A 20,263-nucleotide genomic window follows, 5' to 3' on the forward strand; every position below is an offset into this window, starting at 1 on the left:
TCTGGTTCCCATTACTCTTCCTCTTCAAAAAAAAAAAAAGTCATCCATTCCTTTCAGGGCAGAACATTTTGCCAAGTATGCTATTTAAATACTGATTTTAGAACATTTCCTTGATCTGAAAGCACACTACAAAGATTGGCAAAACTCCAAGCTCTTTCTTCCTGGAGTCCTTGTCAGAATTTACAGGAGGAGCTTTTTTCTACCAAAGATAAAATTGAAGAAGAACAGAACGTCAAGTGCACAAAACACAGTTCCTGATAATAAAATGCATTGGCTGGAGCTATCATGAAGGATATTTGAGAAATTATGTAAGAGATTCTGATTCATAAATATATCTGAAAAAATAATCTTTCTTTTTTTAGTAGGAACATTTGAAGAACAGAAAGGAAAGGCTTAAAAAACTCTATATAAAATTAGTTTTTCTTATGTATGAAAAAAAATTAGCTAACGCCTCTGATTTCCATTATACCACATATAGACAGATATTAACTTTTACAGTTTCATGATCAAAGGTTTGAAAATGGAAGTTGCTGAAGAACAATGTGTTCCCTTATTTTCCTCTGCTGGATCCCAGGATCTAAGGCAGTGCCTGACACACAGTTGGCACTCAAGAAATATTTATTACATGGATGAATCAATAAAACTTTAAAGAAATCAAGTTAAAATAAATTCTGTAGTCCCCACCAGTTCAGAGCTACTTGGTCCAGAAAGTCCTGAGATGTGGGTTTAATTTCATGGTTTGGGGCATCCCAACCTGAGTTCAAAGTCTCAATTCTGATAATAGTAAATCACTCAGTTTATAATCAACTGTGAAAATAAATCAACCTGTTCATTAAGAAACAAAAGAAAAAAAACAATCCAGCTCTTTATCTGGATTTATTGTCCCATGTGTGTGGTGTGGGGTGTGTGTGTGTGTGACCGTCAATTGCTCTGAATCTTTCTCAGTGATACAAACGCAGGTGACCTTCTCTGTTTGACCTAGCTCCCTTTAAAGACTACTACTAGTGTGATGACTACAGGTGCAGAAAATGCATCTAAGCCCACAGCAGCCTGTTTTACATACTGTTCCTGGAATATCTTTTCAAGTTATCTCCCATAGTCATGAGTTTTCTCAGAATGGTTAGTCAATACACTTTGAACCTTAAAATTTATAATGACCCACAATTATGTATGAAAAACACTTCAAAATTAGACACATCTTGCCTCACTCCTTGATTCCCTTGTGCCTAAGTAACTTCTAGAGCTTCTAGATCACTTCTCCACGTCCTCCCCATCCTCCTCCCCAACACACTCGCCAGTCTACCCCAGCAGACTCTTTTCTCACATGGTTCTCTTTCTGAAGAACGAGAAAGGGGAGAAAGGCATACAATTATTCTTTGGAAACCACTGAAATGAATAAAGAAGATGGCAAATGAGAAAGAATGATGTCTCTAGTATAAAGCTATAAGATGACCATCACCGAAAGCAGAAAGCAGTGCACTGATTTCTTTGAAAATAAACAATAGGGTTCTAAGAAACCTAAGAAGGAGAAGATGGGATTATACCAGCAAAGACCCTGCCATTTTGAAATGAAAGAGACAGAGAAAGCAGGACAGAATGAAGAAATGCTGTCAAACTCACTAACTGCAGATCATGGGATTTCTCAGCCTGCATGATTCTGAAAGACAGAACCATAAATCTCTTCAGTTATGAATGTGCACTACTCCTCAAGAAGACAGAAGGATGATGCTGAGGGTGATTCAGAGATCATCAGGGCTGATACTCTCACCACAGGCCAAGGGACAGAACTAGTTCCTTCAGCTCTCACTTGGCCAGGATACCCCCACCTGCTGCCATCCCAGATGTCACGTGGGCAAGACCTTTCAGAGAGCCGCAGGGGCAGAGCTGTGAAGATGACGCTGCCACCGCTATGACCATGAAAGGTGGGACGCCGAGCCAGAGAGGATTATTCTCAAGACTTTAGAGCCAATGAGAGTTGCCTTTCTAGGTTTTGGACTTACTTGGGACCTGTCACCCCTCCTTTCTTTCCTATTTTTCCTTTTCTGAATGGGAATGACCTGCCCCATCACAGTATTTTGGAACTTGTGTGGTTTCCCAGGTTCAGAGCTGGAGAGGAATCTTGTTTCAGGATGAATCATACCTCAAGTCTCCTGCATATGTGACTTAGATGGTATTTAAATGAGACTTTGAACTTTAGACTTTAGAGATGATGCTGAAACAGTTTAAGACTTTTGGGGCTGTTTGCATGGAATTTATGTATTTTATATGCAAGAAGGATGTGAACTTTGAAGGGCTAGTGCTATAGACTGAATTGTGTCACCCCAAAATTCATGTATTGAAGCCCTAACCTCAATGTGATGGTATTTGGAGATGGGGTCTTTGGGAGGTTTAGACAAGGTCGTGAGGGTGGAGCCCTCATGCTGGGATTAGTGCCCTTATAGGAAGACACACCCGAGAGCTTGCTCCCTTTCTCTCCACCTGCACACCCCAAAAAGGCCATGTGGAGACACAGTAAGGAGGTGGCTGTCTGGAACCCAAGGAGAGAGCCCTCCCTAGACACTGGCCCTGCTGGCACCTTGATCTTGAACTTCCCATCTCCAGTACTGTAAAAGGTAAATTCCTGTTGTCGAAGCCACCTAGCCTGTGGCATTTTGTTACGGCAGCCCAACCTGACTAAGACAGAGACCAAAACCCTAACGTAGATGTGCTGCCTGGCAGATGAAGTAGAGGGGGAGAAATCGGGAAACAGCAGCTGCTGCTGAGGACGGCACACGAAAATACACAGAGGCGGCCTGTGCTCTACAGCAACACTGGCCAGCAGACCTTCTACAGTGACGGAAATGCACTCCATCTGAGCTGATGTGACAATAGAATATCCATGAAACACCTGTGACTACAGAGCATTTGAAATATTGCTAGTGTGACTGAGGAAATAAACTTTTTATTTCATTTGAATTTAATTTGAATAGTTTCAGAAACTATTTCGTACAGTCTCGAAGGGTATTTTTAAAACCCTTTGAAAAACTAGTTCAACTAAAAAGAATGAAAAAATTAAAAATCAACAAAGAGTTAATAAAAGCAGCAAAAGATGAAAGCTGAGCTTTCTAAAAAGGAAATTTGAAGATAAATTCGTTAGTGGAATTAACACTGAGAAGCAGTAAGAAGTAGAATAGATGCCCCTGAAATAAAGTCAGAGATGTAAAGAAAACCCTTGAGAAAATAGTACCTTTTGTGAAGGAAAAAAAGATAGAAAAGTAAGCAAATAAGGAAAATACAATTGATTCGGAGGCAGATTCCATACACACATCATAAATATCTCCTTACCTGAAAACAGAACAAATAGAACTACAAGAATATTCAAATATATATTGTAAAAGTATTTCTGAAATGAGGAAAAATATAAATATGTTGATTTCTTGTTGTGTTCCAGGAAAATTTGATATAGAATGACCAACTTTAAGACATGTCCTGAGAATTTATTAAAATTAAAGAATGAAGAAAGAATTCAGTGTGCATCAAAACTGGAAAAGCAAATCACCTACAAGTTAGACGGAAAAAAAAAAATTGCAGGCTGGCCTCTGAAATCTTATCTGTAATGTTCAATGACAAATGATAGGGTTGCAATGTCTACAGACCTCCAGGGACATTTTGTTTTGAAAAAAATATATATGAAATCCAAATTTCCTATCACCAGGCTGTTGTTTAAACACATCAATACAACAGAGTGTTATTCACAAATGAGCAGGTCTCTGTGAATATAGAACTCATGAGTAAGTCTGTAAACATCATCTGATGAAGAAACCTGTCAGCAAAGAGATGAAGGAGGAAAAACAAAGAAGTCAGGAATGAGGAAGCTGTAACTGATGCTGGGCAGGAAATCCATGCACACAAAGCAGTAAAGCACCTGTGACAGGTGGAAGCCGGAAGGTAAATAGCAAGAAGATCAACAATGTGAGCACGATGATACATATTTCAGAAGTTGATTTGGGAAGGAAAGAAGTGGGGGAAGAACACTTGAGAGCACGGACACCTTCATCCGTCATAGGAAGAAATCACGACGTGCTTTCTAAACTTTGTATTAGAAGAAGACCTAACTGCCTTAGAAACCAATCAGAGATTTTCTGTTGGTTGCAAGTATCAGAAAAACAACCAACCCAGATTAAGTTGAAGCAAAAAGGTGAATTAATAAAGGACACTGAGCCATTTCAAGGAAACCAAGAACTGGAAGGCATCTCCAGGGCAACTAAGGCAACGGCAGCAACAGGACCACAGGCACCGGCCACCCCTCCTGTCAGCTGTCAGCTCCTCTGCGGGTTCCCTTCCATCTTTCCTCCTTTCTCTGTAATCAGCTTTCTCCAGCTCATGTAAAGTCTGACTAAGATCTCCAGAATATTGCCCATTATCACTTTAGTCCTGGTCTTCCTCCTTTTCAGGTCTAAAATTCTGAGGTACTTTTTCTGATTGACCCAGTCGGTCAGGTGTTCAATTCTGAACCGATCAATGATGATAGCAAACAGAGCTGAATAAAGAGACTGTATTTGCCCAGTGGAAGTCACACATACGTCCCTGAACCTCTCGACTATGGCCTGGGGGCCCAGGCAGAGGGGAAGTGAAATGGGGGTGGGAGGGGTCCCCAGAAGAAGAGGGTTATTGAATGGACAATAGTAGACGTAGGTTGTATTTGCCTCACATATAATCTGAGCCACCACTTGTACCTTTCGCCATCCACTCATTCACCAGATAGTTCAAGTTTCCCACTTTCCAGACTGCTTTTGTCCAGTGACTTGTAACTGGGTATACTAGCCCTTCAGAACGTCCCTTCACTCGGGCACAGCGATGGATACATCCAGCCTGCTCATCTGCTTGGGTCCCAGCGTTTAGGAAACACAAAGCCTTCCTGCCAAGCCAGGATGGGCATTTGTATGAGAAATCGACATTTGTGGTTTCAAGCCACGGAGATTTGATGGCACTTTGTTCCTGCGACATTACTTAGTCTATTTTATTGATATTCCATCCTTTTCTTGGATTTCCCATGTGATTCTGCTCTGCCTATTGGCTGCTAGCTGCATCCTGGTCCAACAATTCCCTTCTAATGCACTTCATTACTCTTCCTCCCCTCCTGCTGTAAGGACACACCCTCCGCAATATTTGACTTTCTGTCAGGGGGTGGGGGGTGGTCCCCTGGGCTGTTAAGAGTCCTGATGAGAGCATGCCTTCTTTACAGACCTGTCTTCTTCTCAAAGGATACAGATACTGGCCTCGGGGGCAGAGGAAGGTAAAGCAATTTTACCACCACTTATTCCAAAATGTTTGCGCTGATGTTTAATTTGTCGTGTGCTCCTAGATTTATCCCTCACCTAAAATTTGTATTTCAGAGCCCAAGATGTCTCTTCCTCCTGACTCTCCTGTGGCTTATTTCAAGATCCCTTTCCCCAAACCATCATACCTCTTGGGGCTCTGACTGATGTCATACAACACGGCAATCCATTCTAATATGAGGAATTTGACAGAGAACATCTTCATGAACTGAACGTAAGAAGACAAAAGAAAATTAAAGGTTTACCTTCTATGGGAGGCCTTTTATCAATGGACTAAAGCAGTGGTTTTGAACCAGGGGATGATTTTGCCTTTCAGGGGATAGCTGACAATATCTGGAGACATTTTTGGTGGTCACAACTTGAAGGCATGTTACTACTGGCAACTGGTAGGTAGCCTGGGACAAAGTCAAGATTTCATTAGGAATCTATGTCCTCAATCAGGAAGTTCCTGCTCTGGACGCTGCCACGTCACTCCTCTTTAAACATAGTTCATCTCTACTTGCAACTAACAATAAAGTAAGACTAAGGAAATGACACAAATGGTACTGCCACAATTGTCACCAAAAGTCTTGGGAAAGTCATATTTTAACTGTCACTTGCTACCTGATGAAGAGAGAGGAAGATTGACTCTCTCCTAGGAGATGCTATAAATTATTTCAGAATTCTCTTATGAAAGACCTGAATCTTGCAAGTTTCATTGTAATGTATTCTCACCAAGTTAGAGCAGATATCTGACTCACAGTTTATTTTTTTAAGTACTAAAAGGTAAAATAATAATGTTGACCTCAATTTGTAATACTCCTGAGGACCTGAAATGAGGATATAGAACAAGATCTCTTGTTCTCCTAAACAGAAGTTGAGCCAATAACATAGAGTACTTTATGAGCCAGATAACGTCTCGTGTCCTGGAGCTAAAGAAAATGTTGGCACGTTTTGCAAAATCACAGCTGTTTCAGTCTCATTTAGTTACTGGCCCACTCCCTGCAGCCCAGTTTGCCTTTTGAAATATAGCTCAGCTAGCTATTCTGCAGCATGTGATAAAAGCCCCTGACAAGGGATGGTTTTGTTGTTTGTTTGTTTTGTTTTGTTTTTACCTCTTTGTCTCAAAAGCTTTAGGAATCTTGACAAGTGCTGCTAAGAAATACACATTACTTTTTTTAGAAAGAAGATGCATAGAGATTTCTTAATGTGTGCAAAATTGTGTATATTTTTATCAACAAATTAAATGCACTTTGGAAACATGAGTGTAAAAAGATACCTTTCTAAGGTGAAAAAAAATGTTGAACTAATTTAACCATATGAAACGCTGATGTAAGAAAGGATTTCAGTGACTTCATTCACATACCATGTGAATTTTTAGGCTACAAAACAAAGTCTGCCAGTAACCCGTCTGAGTCAGACCTTTCAAGTAGATGATCAACTAATAATTTTTAATAAATTAAAGGATTAAATGAAAATAAACTTAAGCTGTTGATCAAATGGTAGCATTCAGTTCTTAAAATTATGTGACTCTGTTTTGAAAGTTGTTAAAGTTTCAAAATTTTTAAACCATGACTCTCAAGAAAATACAATTATATGGCTCTGCAGTCAAAAATTTATTAAAGCAAACTTTTCAAAAAGGTAGAACTGCAACTCCTATGCAAATGTAAAATGAACATATGTCAAAGATTTTATTCAAATAATTAACTAACAAGGGAACCAGTAAGATGGTAAAATCATTTCAAAGAGTATTTCAAAGCTAAATATTTACAGGCTATGTTGGGATAAGATTGTTGGACTAGATATAAAAACTGGTTAATGTCTAACAGGGTAATAAACGGTAAAACCATTAGGATTGTCTCTTCCACCAGACAGAAATTATTTGCATCTCCCTGGGATAAAAATTGACAAGTTAACCTCTGCTTTAGAGCACTGTTAAATAGTCCATTCAATAAAAAATCAAGCCCAGCCTTGCACTGAAAGAACGCTTCTGGCTATTTCCAAGTGTCCGGAAATTTCTCTGACAAGTCGAATCATCTTTCATTCATAAAAGTTCTTAATTCTTGATGACACTATTTAGTTTCTAGAGAAAGGTCTTCATCATCTTTATTTGACCCATGTACGATTCCCATATCATATTTTCAGACTAGTGCCCTAAATGTGCATTATTTGTTCTGTGCTAAGATAAACATTAGAATTTCATATGACAGTGTGTAGATGAATCTACATCTAGGTTATTTTAGTCATTAGCTGTAATTTAATGTATATTGAAAAGTACAATGGTATAAACAGGCTATTACATAAGTTCAGGGATTATAAATATTTTGAGCATAAGTCTAAAACATTTTATATTTCAATAAGCTCCCCAGGTGCCTAATAAGCTTAATAAATATGAATACTATAAAGAAAACTTTAAACATAATGGTAAGACTCACCCAAAGCAAAGAAAACCCCAAATTAGTGTTTTCTTCTAGTTTATGATATCTGTTAACTAATTTGCATACCACCTAAAACAATGCTAAATGTACACCAAGAGAAGGCATGAAATCACTGTTAATGATATCAAATACATGCATACACAAACACAATCCAGTATAATTTTTGACTATTCAATTGTTTCTTTTATCATGGATGAAGGCAGCAAACATTCTCCTAGACTTCACTTCTGAAAAGCAACCCATCTACAAAAAAACAAAAACAAAAACAAAACAAAACAACAAAAAAACCACCTACAGAATAAAAAGCACACATCTTTAATTTCTAATATTTTTATTATACATTTTTTAGATATTTATTTTCATAATATCAGCTTAAAAAATAATCACATAAGAATAAGCTTTTGTATGTCTGCCCAGGTAAATTGCTCTATTTTAAATTTGTCAAGTTACAAATAAACCCCATAATGTGCTATGTGAACCAAACCACAGCATAACGAGTATATCTGAAAGGCACAGAGTATTCCCTTAGTTTCAGTAAGAGCAGAGTATTACTTACTAGAATGAAAAGCCTGGCCTTCAGTCATCCATTATTCAAAAATAATGCAGCATGAATTATTCACTGATTCCAAAACAAAACACATTGTTGAAAAGCAAAGTGACTAAAATAAACATGTGTTCCTGGACCTTACAATCAGACCCACTAGTGGGAGGACCAAGCTACCCCGAAATGGTGCAGCTTGAGATGCAAAATTAAAGCCGCTTCTGAGAAGCATGGAATTCCCAGCATCAATTTCACAAATTTGGATAAGATGGTATATTCCATAAAAAGCATTTTAAAATGCAAATATGCCACATGGATAAGACAAGGTATAAGGCAACTTGACAGAGAGTTATTTTAAAGAAGAGTCTGGATCTCCAGACTTCCGTTAGGCCAATTTTTCATTAATGTGCTGATTATTGAGACATAAAGGGATCTTAAAAAGCCCAAATACAGCAGATAGAAGTGGAGACTCATGAGGGTCCAAGCGTACACTGAATGTGTAGGACCAGGGGAGGCACTCAGGGCTACAGAGGGCACACTGAAGAGAAGATCGTCTGAAGACCAGCTCTCCAAGGGTCAGCCAGCAGGGGAAGGTGCTGAGAATAGGGCTTGAATGCGACCCTAGAAAAGTTATAATTAGATGATTGAATGATCCCTTTTCCCTCGGTCTGTCTTCTCTTGTGTTCAACATGCTATTTTGACATTCTGCCCCCATTCATTGGTGTAAATTATAATCTATAGATATCTTAGCCTTTATCAAAATGTCTTCAATAGTTCTAATCTACAGCGATATTGAGTAACACTCAGTCAGAACACAGAAAATGGGGTGCACTTTAGGAATAACATGCAGACCTGAGAAAACAGAGGATAGAATGCATTATAAACATTCTTAAATTGTATTTTTAAACTGAAAGAAGAAGTCAGTAGAGTAGCTTCTTAATAAGGGATGGGGGGAGGGTAATAATGATTTGTTCAGGGTTTGAAATCTCTATGTGACCATCTAGCAAACACCATGATGTGGACCCCTTCAAGGACATGAAGACTCAACACAGGAATACTATGTGTTCACGTCCTTCTACCTCATTAAAAAGTTGGTAGAGTTCGGAGAGAATTATTTGAGCCTAAATAATTTTGGCTGTTTCAGTTCTAGTCATGTGCTTTCATTGAGGAGAATTGATCAGCATCGGGTTTTAATTGATGTTGTTCATATTTTTCATATTAGAATAAGCCAAACGATATATTTAAACACATTCAGTATCCAGTCCTATGGTCAATATCTGGACAATATCAATTAAATCAGTTTAAATATAATTACACAGAACAAATTAGAAGAAATCTGCTGTTATTAATGAAATATACAGAAATTATAGCATATCCTTGGTAAAGATGACAAAATGTATAAAAAGAGCATCCACTTAACAAAAAGATATTCTATAAGTATAGTTTCACATGTGTAAATACGTTATAACTGTTGAATGTCTAAGCCACTAGACGTAAGTTGGAGCGAAACTGAGACAGCAAAACTACCTAATGTATAAATCTTCGGATATGGATCGTTTCTATACTGGCAACAAATACCTTTCTAAAAAGGAATGGAAAATGCTATTCTTGCGCTCAGGATCACAGAGCTGGCTGATCATTTATAGGTACAATAGAATATACACTGGGGGTTTTACAAATAAACCACCATTTCTCCTAAGAATTACTGTAGGCTCTGAGGTTTCTGCAGATCATACGCCTCCATTTTCCAACACAGAGTTGCCTGTGGGTCGTGTCCAGACTGCTCTATGTTCTAACAATTAGTAACAGAAGGACGTCCAGAACCGTTCCCATTAGAGCAGCAAATTATTAAAGGAGTCACCACCTCTGATTCGCACTGTCCTATTAACCGACACAACAGCTATTTTAACACGGCTAGCTGGGATAGTAATTGCAACCATTCTGTGCTCAGATGTTGCAACTTACAGGTCATGGTGTTAAAGGAAAATGTAAACCTTTTTTAGCAGTATAATTGTAAAAGCTTTTGGAGTCTGCTTATAGCGCTCAGACTCGTCATATTTACTTGATTAAATTCATTTATTTTGTGTATTCATCACTACTGCCTCATCCCTAAAAGGACTTGAGGTTTGTGTACTTGACCCCAAAACAAAGATGCATAAATATATGTAGAACTCTATAGCCACAAGACCTTTGGCTACTCATTCATAGGTAACACTTTGGCCCCATGTGCATTGATGTAGGTGAGCAGGATTCTGGCTCTCTGTTCAACTACATCGATAAGCTTCTCAATTCCTTGTCTACCTCCCTGACTCTCCCAGTAAACTTTATCAAGAAACAGAGACTGAAGGAGTTTCTGCCGTAAGTGCTGGCTCTTCAAAACAGAAACTGCGGATTCAGGAAACCTAAAAAGAGAAAATGATATTTCATTCTTCATAATTGCTTGGAAATATTATGCCTTACCCAATGGCTCTGCCCTTCATTAATCTGGCAGAAATCACACTATCAGATAATACCTTGAGAATCAAAACATTTTTTGTCACTGTCAAGCTGACACATCTCTTAATAATTACATACTAGAAGAATAGGTTTCAAGGGAACTGCATTTTCTATACCATTGAGAACTTGACATAAATACCAATGTCTAACTTAAGGTTATTATATGCAGGCAAAGAGAGGCATGGAATTAGAATGGATTCTGATAACCTGGAAAAATACTTTCCTCAATCTTAAGCTCCACTGCACCCATAGAAACCACTTTAATCAGTCAAGTAGAATCGTAACCTTGTAAGTGCCAACATGGGGTTTTATGCAAGGAAATATGAGAAGAAAAATGCTGACAATTTCAGTAAAGTACTCTTCTAGAGGAGAAGATGCATGACTGAATTTAATGAGAAATAATCCAAAATGTATGTAGTAAAAAGAAAGAAATCATTCCAAAATGCCCAATTAAATAAAGAACTGCCTTTGGTTCAGATAATACTTCAGGATTTCTAAGAATCTGGGAACATTCTATTAAACCAGAATACTAAATTGTTTTCAAATAAATTTAGCAAAACTCAAGTTTGAGACCCAGGGCATTCCACAATGAAGCATCTCTCTGGAAAACCTGAGGTCAATTTAGAAGGATTCTTGCTGAATTACCTAAAGAGAGTGCATTGAGATTTCCGCTCTTCATTTAGAAAGAATAAAGCCAGGGGTCTAGCAGATACATTATCTGAAGGACTTAGTAAAATTTCTGATTCAAAATTACCAGCAATGTTTTGCTGAATCTCCAATGTGGCCTCTCTCCAAGCTTTCATTAAAATGCTGATGAAAGCACAGTACAAATATTGGAGTGTAATAGTAAACTTAGTTGTTCCTTAAAAACTAAAACAGAACATATACTTGTTTCAAGAGTACAGTCTGCCAGGAGTTTCAGGCCTCTAAGCACCTTCTCCAAAGGTCAGTGGAGCAAGCTGGGGATAGCACTGAGGGCGTATGAATACAGCAATCCATGTGCTGCAGCATTTCTGATGCTGCAGAGAGACCAAAGGCCACAGAGCTGGATGTGCTTAAAAGATGCTAATCAGATTCTCTGAGCTCCCCGAGGACATGTCCTATATAATTTAGTGACCACAGTACTAATTAAGTAAGAATTTTTGCTCTATGAAGTACTAATAATCCATGATTTATCAATTCTATGGCCTTTGAACTAATTTAGCTGTGGCAGAATGTACGAGATGAAACTGCTAAAACCATGGATCTCTTTAGCGACTAATCCTTTTCATAAGGGAAAATCAAAAAAATTACCTGACTTTGCATTACACTGATTAATAGAAATATCCTATGCATAAATCTGGGTTAGCAAAGTCTTCATTTTTGCTGTTGAATGGGTAAAGTACATATTCAAAGAAGATTTAACTTTAAACTCATTACTCCTCATAATGCATTTAAGGTTAAATCTTCTTTGAAAGCATAAATAAAACGTTATTCATATTTTTATGAATGTATAGGATAGATGGATTCTCCAGGCATACACTTAATTCTAAGAGGAAACGCAAGGATTTAAAGAAGACCCCATAATACCAACTCAGTAAGTGATGCCTCTGGTATGTAAATTTTCCTACACATAAAATTTCCTGAGCTTAGACACTTAGAAGAGAGAATCTAAGAGAATCCATATATTCTACCTTCAATCCACAAAGAGATGTGAAGAATGAGTATTAACAGGGAAAGACACAACAAAAACTCATGAAAGTGGGGCTCCTGAAACTCTCATTGTCTCTAGTGTCAAAAGACCGTAAAATCCACATTACCTAATTCATGGAGCTAGGAAGAATTGTTGAAATATGCTTCAGAGTTTTATTAACAAGAGAAATAGGAACAGAAAAATTACTGGGCTTCGACTTGGAAGACCTGGCTTCTACCCTCAATTTTAGGCTCGCTCATGTGTTCCCAGCAGTCACTCAGTTTCACAAAAGGCTGGCTGACTGTTTCACTAAAGCACCCTTCTATCTTCAAGTTCAGACACACACCCCAGTTTCTTAGTGATCCTGATTTCTCACTAAGGTACAAAGACTATGAAGTGTGCTTATTGGGGGGAGCACTGAAATGTAGCCTCAACCTCCACGGTTGGGGGCAAATAGCTCAGACTCTGCAGTGAGGTTCCTGCCACTATGGAGTGTCTTACTTCCCTATATTTCCAAATACTTCTTGAGTGTAAGCTCAAGATACTTTTCCCCATAATCTATGTCTATGGAAGGATTTTCAAATGCTCAGAAACCCTCCTACTTGAATTAAACAGCCATCGTCCTTGGCCACCGTGTCCTACTCAGCCGACGGGCTCTGACTTCCCATGCGCTGATCAAAGTCACTGAGTTTATTCTGCCTTTGGACATACTGCCTTGTCAATATCAGCTCATCTGTTAGCTCCCCGGTCCTGTGCCCTGGTAATGGAGCGCCTGTCACCTGCTCACCCCTGCTGTGCTGCTTCCTATTCCACAGACCTCCACATGACTCCAACCTCACCCACACGGATTTTCACAGTGAGGGTCAAGCAACATGATGGAGGTGAAAACGCAGCAGGACCTTTGTATGTTGCACGGGCGGGTCAGTGACGGTAAAACCTGGCGGCACCCTTGTTCTCTTCCCCTTGGGTTTGGTTCCCTTCTCTGGGCTTCAATTCCCAGATTCTCCTTAAGGGCTAAATTGATCAGACACAGGCTGTGAGTCTTCTCCAGACCTTACTACCTGTTCAAGAGAAATGTAATGTCCTGCAGATGTTACTACATCAAGAAACTTACTCTTTGATGCCTTCTAACAGTTTGAAGTTCAAGTTATCTTCGCTTCTATCAAAGAAACCCTGGTTGTCTATAAAGACCAAGTGCCTTGGGTCCTGCTTTCGCTGGACGATGTGGGCTAGAGCCACGGCATCCTGGTTTTCACACTTCAGCCTCCGTCCACTCTGTACACAGGCGTCTTCCTTCCGAGGTCGGAACCCACAGCAATTTGTATCCAAGCGATTATAAATCTGATAGGGGAAAACAAAAACAAATCCAAGATGCTGAGTAAAAACAAAACTTGGGAAAGTCAGAAGATTTCCAAAGAATGAGCGCTTTCTAAATAGCTGACTTGCCAGAATCTAATTGGGGCCAGGCTCATTTAATTAAAGGCAACACTTAAAGTCCAAGGTTCATATCCTTCTGACTCAGCGATGGGTCTAAGCATTGCCAGATCTGCTAACAGCTCCAAAGGCAGATCATCCAAGCTAAGCATCTCCACCCTTAACATTCAGAGTTCCCACTGACATCATACACTGATGCGTGGCCAGAAGAATCTCTGCTCTCATGCTACTCGGGACAGAAGATAGAAACGGTTGTACTTTGACACATCCAGAAAACCGGAGTTACCTCAATGGCTCTAAAAGTTTACTGCATCCCCTAACCTCTCTGGATTTCAGTGTTGCAGTGTGTAACCTGAAATAACAGAGAAGAGATTTACTGAAAAGATGTGCGATCCAGTAATGATAGCCAAGAACACTCTATGTATGGAGCCCACAGTTAGATTTTAAATAAGTAAGCAGAATGAACAGAACAGATGGGCCTATTGGTGTTTATTGTGGGTTATAGGGCTACTACCCTCTAGAAGAGGGCAAACAGATTAACTAGGAAAGGGAGAATTGGGTTACTTCCATTTCTTTATGGCCAGGGAAGAAATAATATTTATTAATCAGGGTAAAGAAAAGCTTAGGCTCAGGAGTTAGATAAATTTAAACTCAAGTCTCTTCTCTCACACTTTTCAGCTCCGCGACCTTGTATACATCCCTTTACGTTACTGACTCTCAGTTTAATGATCTGCATAATGGGAATGAAACTATTCACCTTGCACATTTAGTGGGAAGATTAATGAAAGTGTCTGGATACACACCAGCCCTGACCCAAGCATCTAGAAGATACTCAAAAAAAAAAAGAAAACTGTCATTACTATTGTTGAGACACATCGCACATGCTATATGAAGTGATTTACCTCAGAACAAGCTTCCAAGGCAAAAGGTAATTTCTCCATTTCAGTGAAGGAAAACTGAGCCTCAGAGAGATTAAATAATCTGCTCTGCTACTTAAATATTAGTAAGTAGCAAAGTTAAGATTCAGACACCGTTGTGTTTGTCTTCAAAATGCCACGATTTTCCCCCAATACGTCACGTTGAATAGTTTTAAGGCTAGTCAAAGATTATACAGACGCTCAAAATTCAAAAGATGGCTCAACACAGAGTGTCATTTTTATTCTTTTGTCACTAAACTCCCATCCTTTCTCTTCTTCCTGGGTTTTTGCAGATCCTGTGGGGCTGTGGTCACTCTAGGTGGCCACTTGCTAAGGAAGGGATGCAGAAAGAGTAGTACCAAAATTGAGCCTACTTTGAAATAACTCTTCATTCATTCATGCAACAGATGTTTATGTAACATCTTCTACCTGCTAGCGGTGGGCCAGGCACCAAGGCAAATGTCACCCATGGCCAGCACCCCTCCACCAGCACTACTTCCTGAGGAAAATGAAGTGGCTTAATCTTGTCTCACTACCACAGCAAACTTTGAGAACTGAACAAATGACCCTCCTCTCTGTTTTCTGCAGGTAAGTAGACTTGGTATCAAATAGCATACTTTGGGAAGCAGGAATTATAAGAGAAGTTAGCATAAGCCAATTTTCTATGAGGTTTATATAAAAGCAGTTACATGGGATGGGGTGGTCCTTGAGCCACGAGAACTTGGACAGTTCGGAGGGTACAGTGCTGGTCGAGAAACAGTCTACAGATCAGGGAGGGCTCTGGCAGAACTGGCTCCAGGCAGCTGATACATAGGGTCGTGAACCTAACCAGTGGTGTATCCAAAACTGTCACATCGGCTGACTCCAGGGCATGGTGAGTTCCCAGGGCTGGTGCAAAGTTTCCCAAAGGTGGGCAGGAATGCCCACCCACATCACTGCAGGTTAAATGAAAAAAGCATATGTTGGAAACTGTTAGAAAAATGTATTGAGCCCTTTCTTCTCAATTTGATTTATTTTACGTAGCACCCTGACTGCCTTTGAATATAAGAGAAACCAAACGATATAGAGAGATTGTATGTGCTCAGCAATTTTTAAGTTACCATCGGGGGGTCAGGGAGAATGTAAAAAATAACTCTTCTGGGGGCTTCCCTGGTGGCGCAGTGGTTGAGAATCTGCCTGCCAATGCGGGGGACACGGGTTCGAGCCCTGGTCTGGGAGGATCCCACGTGCCGCAGAGCAACTGGGCCCGTGAGCCACAACTACTGAGCCTGCGTGTCTGGAGCCTGTGCTCTGCAACAAGAGAGGCCGCGATAGTGAGAGGCCTGCGCACCGCGATGAAGAGTGGCCCCCGCTTGCCACAACTAGAGAAAGCCCTCGCACAGAGACGAAGACCCAACACAGCCATAAATAAATAAAAAATAAATAAATAAATAAAAATTAAAAAAAAAAAAAACTCTTCTGGAGGCTGCTTCTCACCCGATGTCCCCCCCTTTTTGGGGTGGGGTTTTAAAAGTTTGCTTACTGGACTCAAGAGGATTTTTGAGACTGGGCTGACTATTTTTGAGGGCTTGTCTATAAAAATATATTGCCAGTCACTTTCCAATGTCTCTTTTTTATATACATTAGCTAATAATTCTCAAAGAATCCTTTACCCTTTTCCCATCATCTTCATACGTTTTTATCCAATTATAATATTATATATGGGGGGAAAAACTTAATCCTCTTTCATTTGGGCTACAAAATCAAGGTGTGTTGTGTTGGATATGTGTGTTTAGAACTTAAATTTTAACGACAAATCTACCAGCCAGTTCTTAAATGGTGCTCTGCCCTAAGCTCTTTCTTCATTTTTGATTTCTAGTAGCGGGAAAGGACCAAGACATATAGCAACATTTCTGTTGTTTCTACAACAAGGACACGAGTATCATATATGCTATTGCTAAATAATAAGCACTTTAGCGTTCAGGCCGAACTTTTAGTACTTCTGTAAATATTATACTTTTCTATTTTTAAGCTAAAAGAAAGCATTAAAAGTTAGAAGAGGGACAGACCGAATTAGGGCATCTTTTTACTATCTTCTAACATCAGACTGTTTCGAACAGTGCACTTTTAAAATGTTTTGTCTGATCTCATTTTGAATCACTCAACAGTCTGTGATGATTTCACCACTCCCCTGTCAGACTGTTGTGCCCTTCAAGTCTCACAGACCTTGTTATTGAAAGTGGGTGTGTGCGTTCAGCTTAACTTCTCTTCCAAAAATGTTTATCGTTCCTTTTATTCAGATCTATGCATGTACCTGGTGGCCATGTTAACACATGTTGAGTGTGTGTGGTGTGTGTGTGTGTGTACACCTACAGATAGAGAATCAGATTGTAAGGCTTTAAATACTCTGAGTATTACTTTGTTTTTCTTAGCATCCAACTATAGTAAGTTATGTCTTTGTATTAATAACCTTGTTTAGCAAGGGCTTAAGCAGCTATTAAATCTTGTTCCTAGCTCTTCCCAGAATTTTGTTTATAGTCTCCCTTTCAAATTGACATTTAATATACCCAAAATAATTTGACCACAAAACCATAATCCACTCCCTTAAATTCAACACCATTTTGCTTGGCATTTAATTTAGTTATATACTGAATATATTTCCACTTACACTGAGGAGAGTTTACCCACTTTTTAAGGCCCAATAAAGCACATCCTAGACATCTATATATCCATAAATATGGTTTTAATATACGTACTTGTTTAGTCCACACATTAAAACAATCATTTCATTTAAGTGTCGCATGATCAAGCAACATAGTTACCATCTACATGTCTATGTTCTTAGATAATAATCCTACAAAGAAGCCTATTTGGGGGTAAATCTTGTCAGTTAAGCAGTTAGGTGTTGATCACCATTATTACAACTTGTTCAAATTCACATCTTCTTACTCTTTAAAACAAGGAAAATCTTTTGCAAAATTGATCTTCTGAATCTGAAGATTCCTGCCAATGATGATCTTCTATAAAATTACCCTTTCCTTTTTTAGGAAAATATATCTTTTCAATGTTTACCTAACTAAAATTATACTCAGAAAATTCAGGTGTTCCAGCCAAGTATTTTGTTGATGGGGATATTTTTAGATATCTTGCCTTCTTCTCAAGTTTCTTTTTTTAATCCCATTTTCCTTTTGGTACTGTGAGTTTTGTCTGTAAGAAAAAGTATCATAAGAGTGACTCAAGTTATGTGCACAGAGCCCAAATCAGGATGCCTCAGCTGCCCTGACTAGCTCTCTAAGGCCCAGTAGAAATCTGCAGAAATCCAATCACTCTCCATACTTCTGCACCCCACCCTTTCTACCTCTGTCTTCAAAAAGTGGATCTGTGGGAGTTTCTTCTTATCTCTTTTTCCTTAAAGCAAAGCAATTAGATGATTGATTTTATTGCCTGAACAAAGGCAATAAAAATATTCTAAACATGTTGCTAATATTAATAATGAAAAACATAATAGCAGTCATTTACTGAGTGTTTGGTATGTGCCAGGAATTGTCCACTTAATTCTTTGCATGGATTATTCGATCTTCATAGCAACCCTAAGAGCTGAGTGCTAACAAGAGTCCCATTTGATGAATAAGGACACTGAGGCACAGAGAGGCTAGTTGACTGACTCAAGGTCCCTCAGCTGACACATGACAAGAGTCAGGCTTCTAACCCAGGTGTCCATCACCCTGTATTTCCCAGGGGCAGCCTCCAACGCGGTGCTGCAGAGAGGTGAGTACACCTGTACAGAATGTTAACTGACCCAACTTGCAATAAGTACTGGTCACAGGTTTCAGCAGAAACACAAAGAACTTCAGTGCAAGAGTTCAGGGAAAATTCATGAAGGAGAGGATATTACAGTTGGGTTTTAAAAGACAGGCAGTATTAGCTAAAAAATAGGCAAAGGCATGAAGGTAGGAAATCCAAGGGCATCTTTAGAGAACCTCAGGGTATGTTAGACTAGTGCTTCTCAAATGTCTACCGTGAAAAACCTGGTGTTTTTGCCTTTTCTCTCCCCAGGCCCCATATTCCATGTGGCCTGTTGCTTTGTTAAAAGATGATAAAATAGAGATTATCATATTAAGCAAAGACAGAGAAAAACAAATGTCATATGATGCCACTTATATGTGGAATCTAAAAAAAACGATACAAATGAACTTATTTACAAAATAGAAAGAGACTCACAGACACAGAGAACAATCTTATGGTTACCAAAGGGGAAAGGAGGGGAGGGATATATTAGGAGTTTGGGATTAACAGATACACACTACTATATATAAAATAGATAAACAACAAGGACCTACACAGCACAGGGAACTACATTCAATATGTTGTAATAACCTGCAATGGAAAAGAATCTGAAAAAGAATAGATATCTATATATGTATAACTGAATCACTTTGCTGTACACCTGAACTAACACAACACTGTAAATTAACTATACTTCAATAAAAAATATAAATAAATAAACACCTTCGTTCATAGTTAGAAATGCTTAGATTCATCTAATCATCTCAAGAACTCAGGGATCAAGAGCCTCATAAAGACCATATTATGATAAATGCTCTTTAAAAAAGTATTCACTATCCTTTTTTTTTTCTTTTCTTTTTTGGCTGCGCTGTACACGGCATGCAGGATCTTAGTTCCACGACCAGGGCTCGAACCCGTGTCCCCTGCAGTGGAAGCACGGAGTCTTAACCACTGGCCCCTCAGGGAAGTCCCATTATCCTTCTAATGAAACTTTAAAAAAAGATAATACAATAAAGGAAAACCAAATGATCTATTACTAGAGAAATGACATTTTGAAAAATACAAAATACCAACCAAATATTTTGTTAGATTCAATAGACAAAACTCCTCTACCAGATTGACATCAAAGCTTCTAAGCGCTTGTCTGCAGTGTTTCCCTTCTCTCTCCGTGGGCGGGTCTGGACTGGCTCGGGCAGCACTATATGAGCCCTCGCTATGTGGGCAAGGGCAGCGTGAGGGCGGGGAGCCAGAGCCAGAGCCGGAGCTGAACAAGGGCCCGGTGCCTGTCTGCAAGCTCCACTCCCATCTCCTCCTGCAGGGCTGGAAGAGAGGTGAAAGGCAAGGGAGCAGGGCATCAGGAGGAGATGTCAGAAAAAAAAAAACCTGAAGGGAACCAAGGCAGGACATGCTCGGAAGCTGAAGAGAGAGTAGAATGAACACGTACTATCTAACGGAGATGAGAAATTCCCTGGATCCAAAAGTTTCTCTCATTCAGTTCTTTCAGTTAAATTACATCGGCCCATCTATTTTTCTACCTGTTTTTCTACACCTCTCTAAGGGTCTGAGTGAGCGCACACGTGTGTGTGTGTGTGTGTGTGTGGTGCTTCTGGTTTGTTAAGTCAATATCTCAAGCTTCTCACCATCTCTTTTCAAGTGATTTGTTTTAAAACTGCACCTTTTGGGGAGGAGGGATACATTGGGAA

The 20,263-nt window shown here is 39.3% G+C and overlaps 1 protein-coding gene across 3 annotated transcripts in view; it reads right to left on the reverse strand.

Moving 5' to 3' along the window:
- Window positions 1-8,049: 8,049 nt before the first annotated feature.
- GASK1B (golgi associated kinase 1B) overlaps window positions 8,050-20,263 on the reverse strand; it is a 57,577-nt gene continuing 45,363 nt past the window's right edge. For all 3 annotated transcript variants that reach the window (XM_057546866.1, XM_057546864.1, XM_057546865.1), the window contains 2 exons: window positions 13,559-13,785; window positions 8,050-10,678 (listed from right to left, as the gene is read on the reverse strand). In XM_057546866.1, the coding sequence (XP_057402849.1) occupies window positions 10,471-10,678; window positions 13,559-13,785 (435 nt within the window). In that variant the 3' untranslated portion in view covers window positions 8,050-10,470. The remainder of the gene's footprint in view (window positions 10,679-13,558; window positions 13,786-20,263) is intronic.

Source organism: Balaenoptera acutorostrata, chromosome 5 (assembly GCF_949987535.1).
Source record: "Balaenoptera acutorostrata chromosome 5, mBalAcu1.1, whole genome shotgun sequence".
NCBI classification, from domain to species: domain Eukaryota; kingdom Metazoa; phylum Chordata; class Mammalia; order Artiodactyla; family Balaenopteridae; genus Balaenoptera; species Balaenoptera acutorostrata.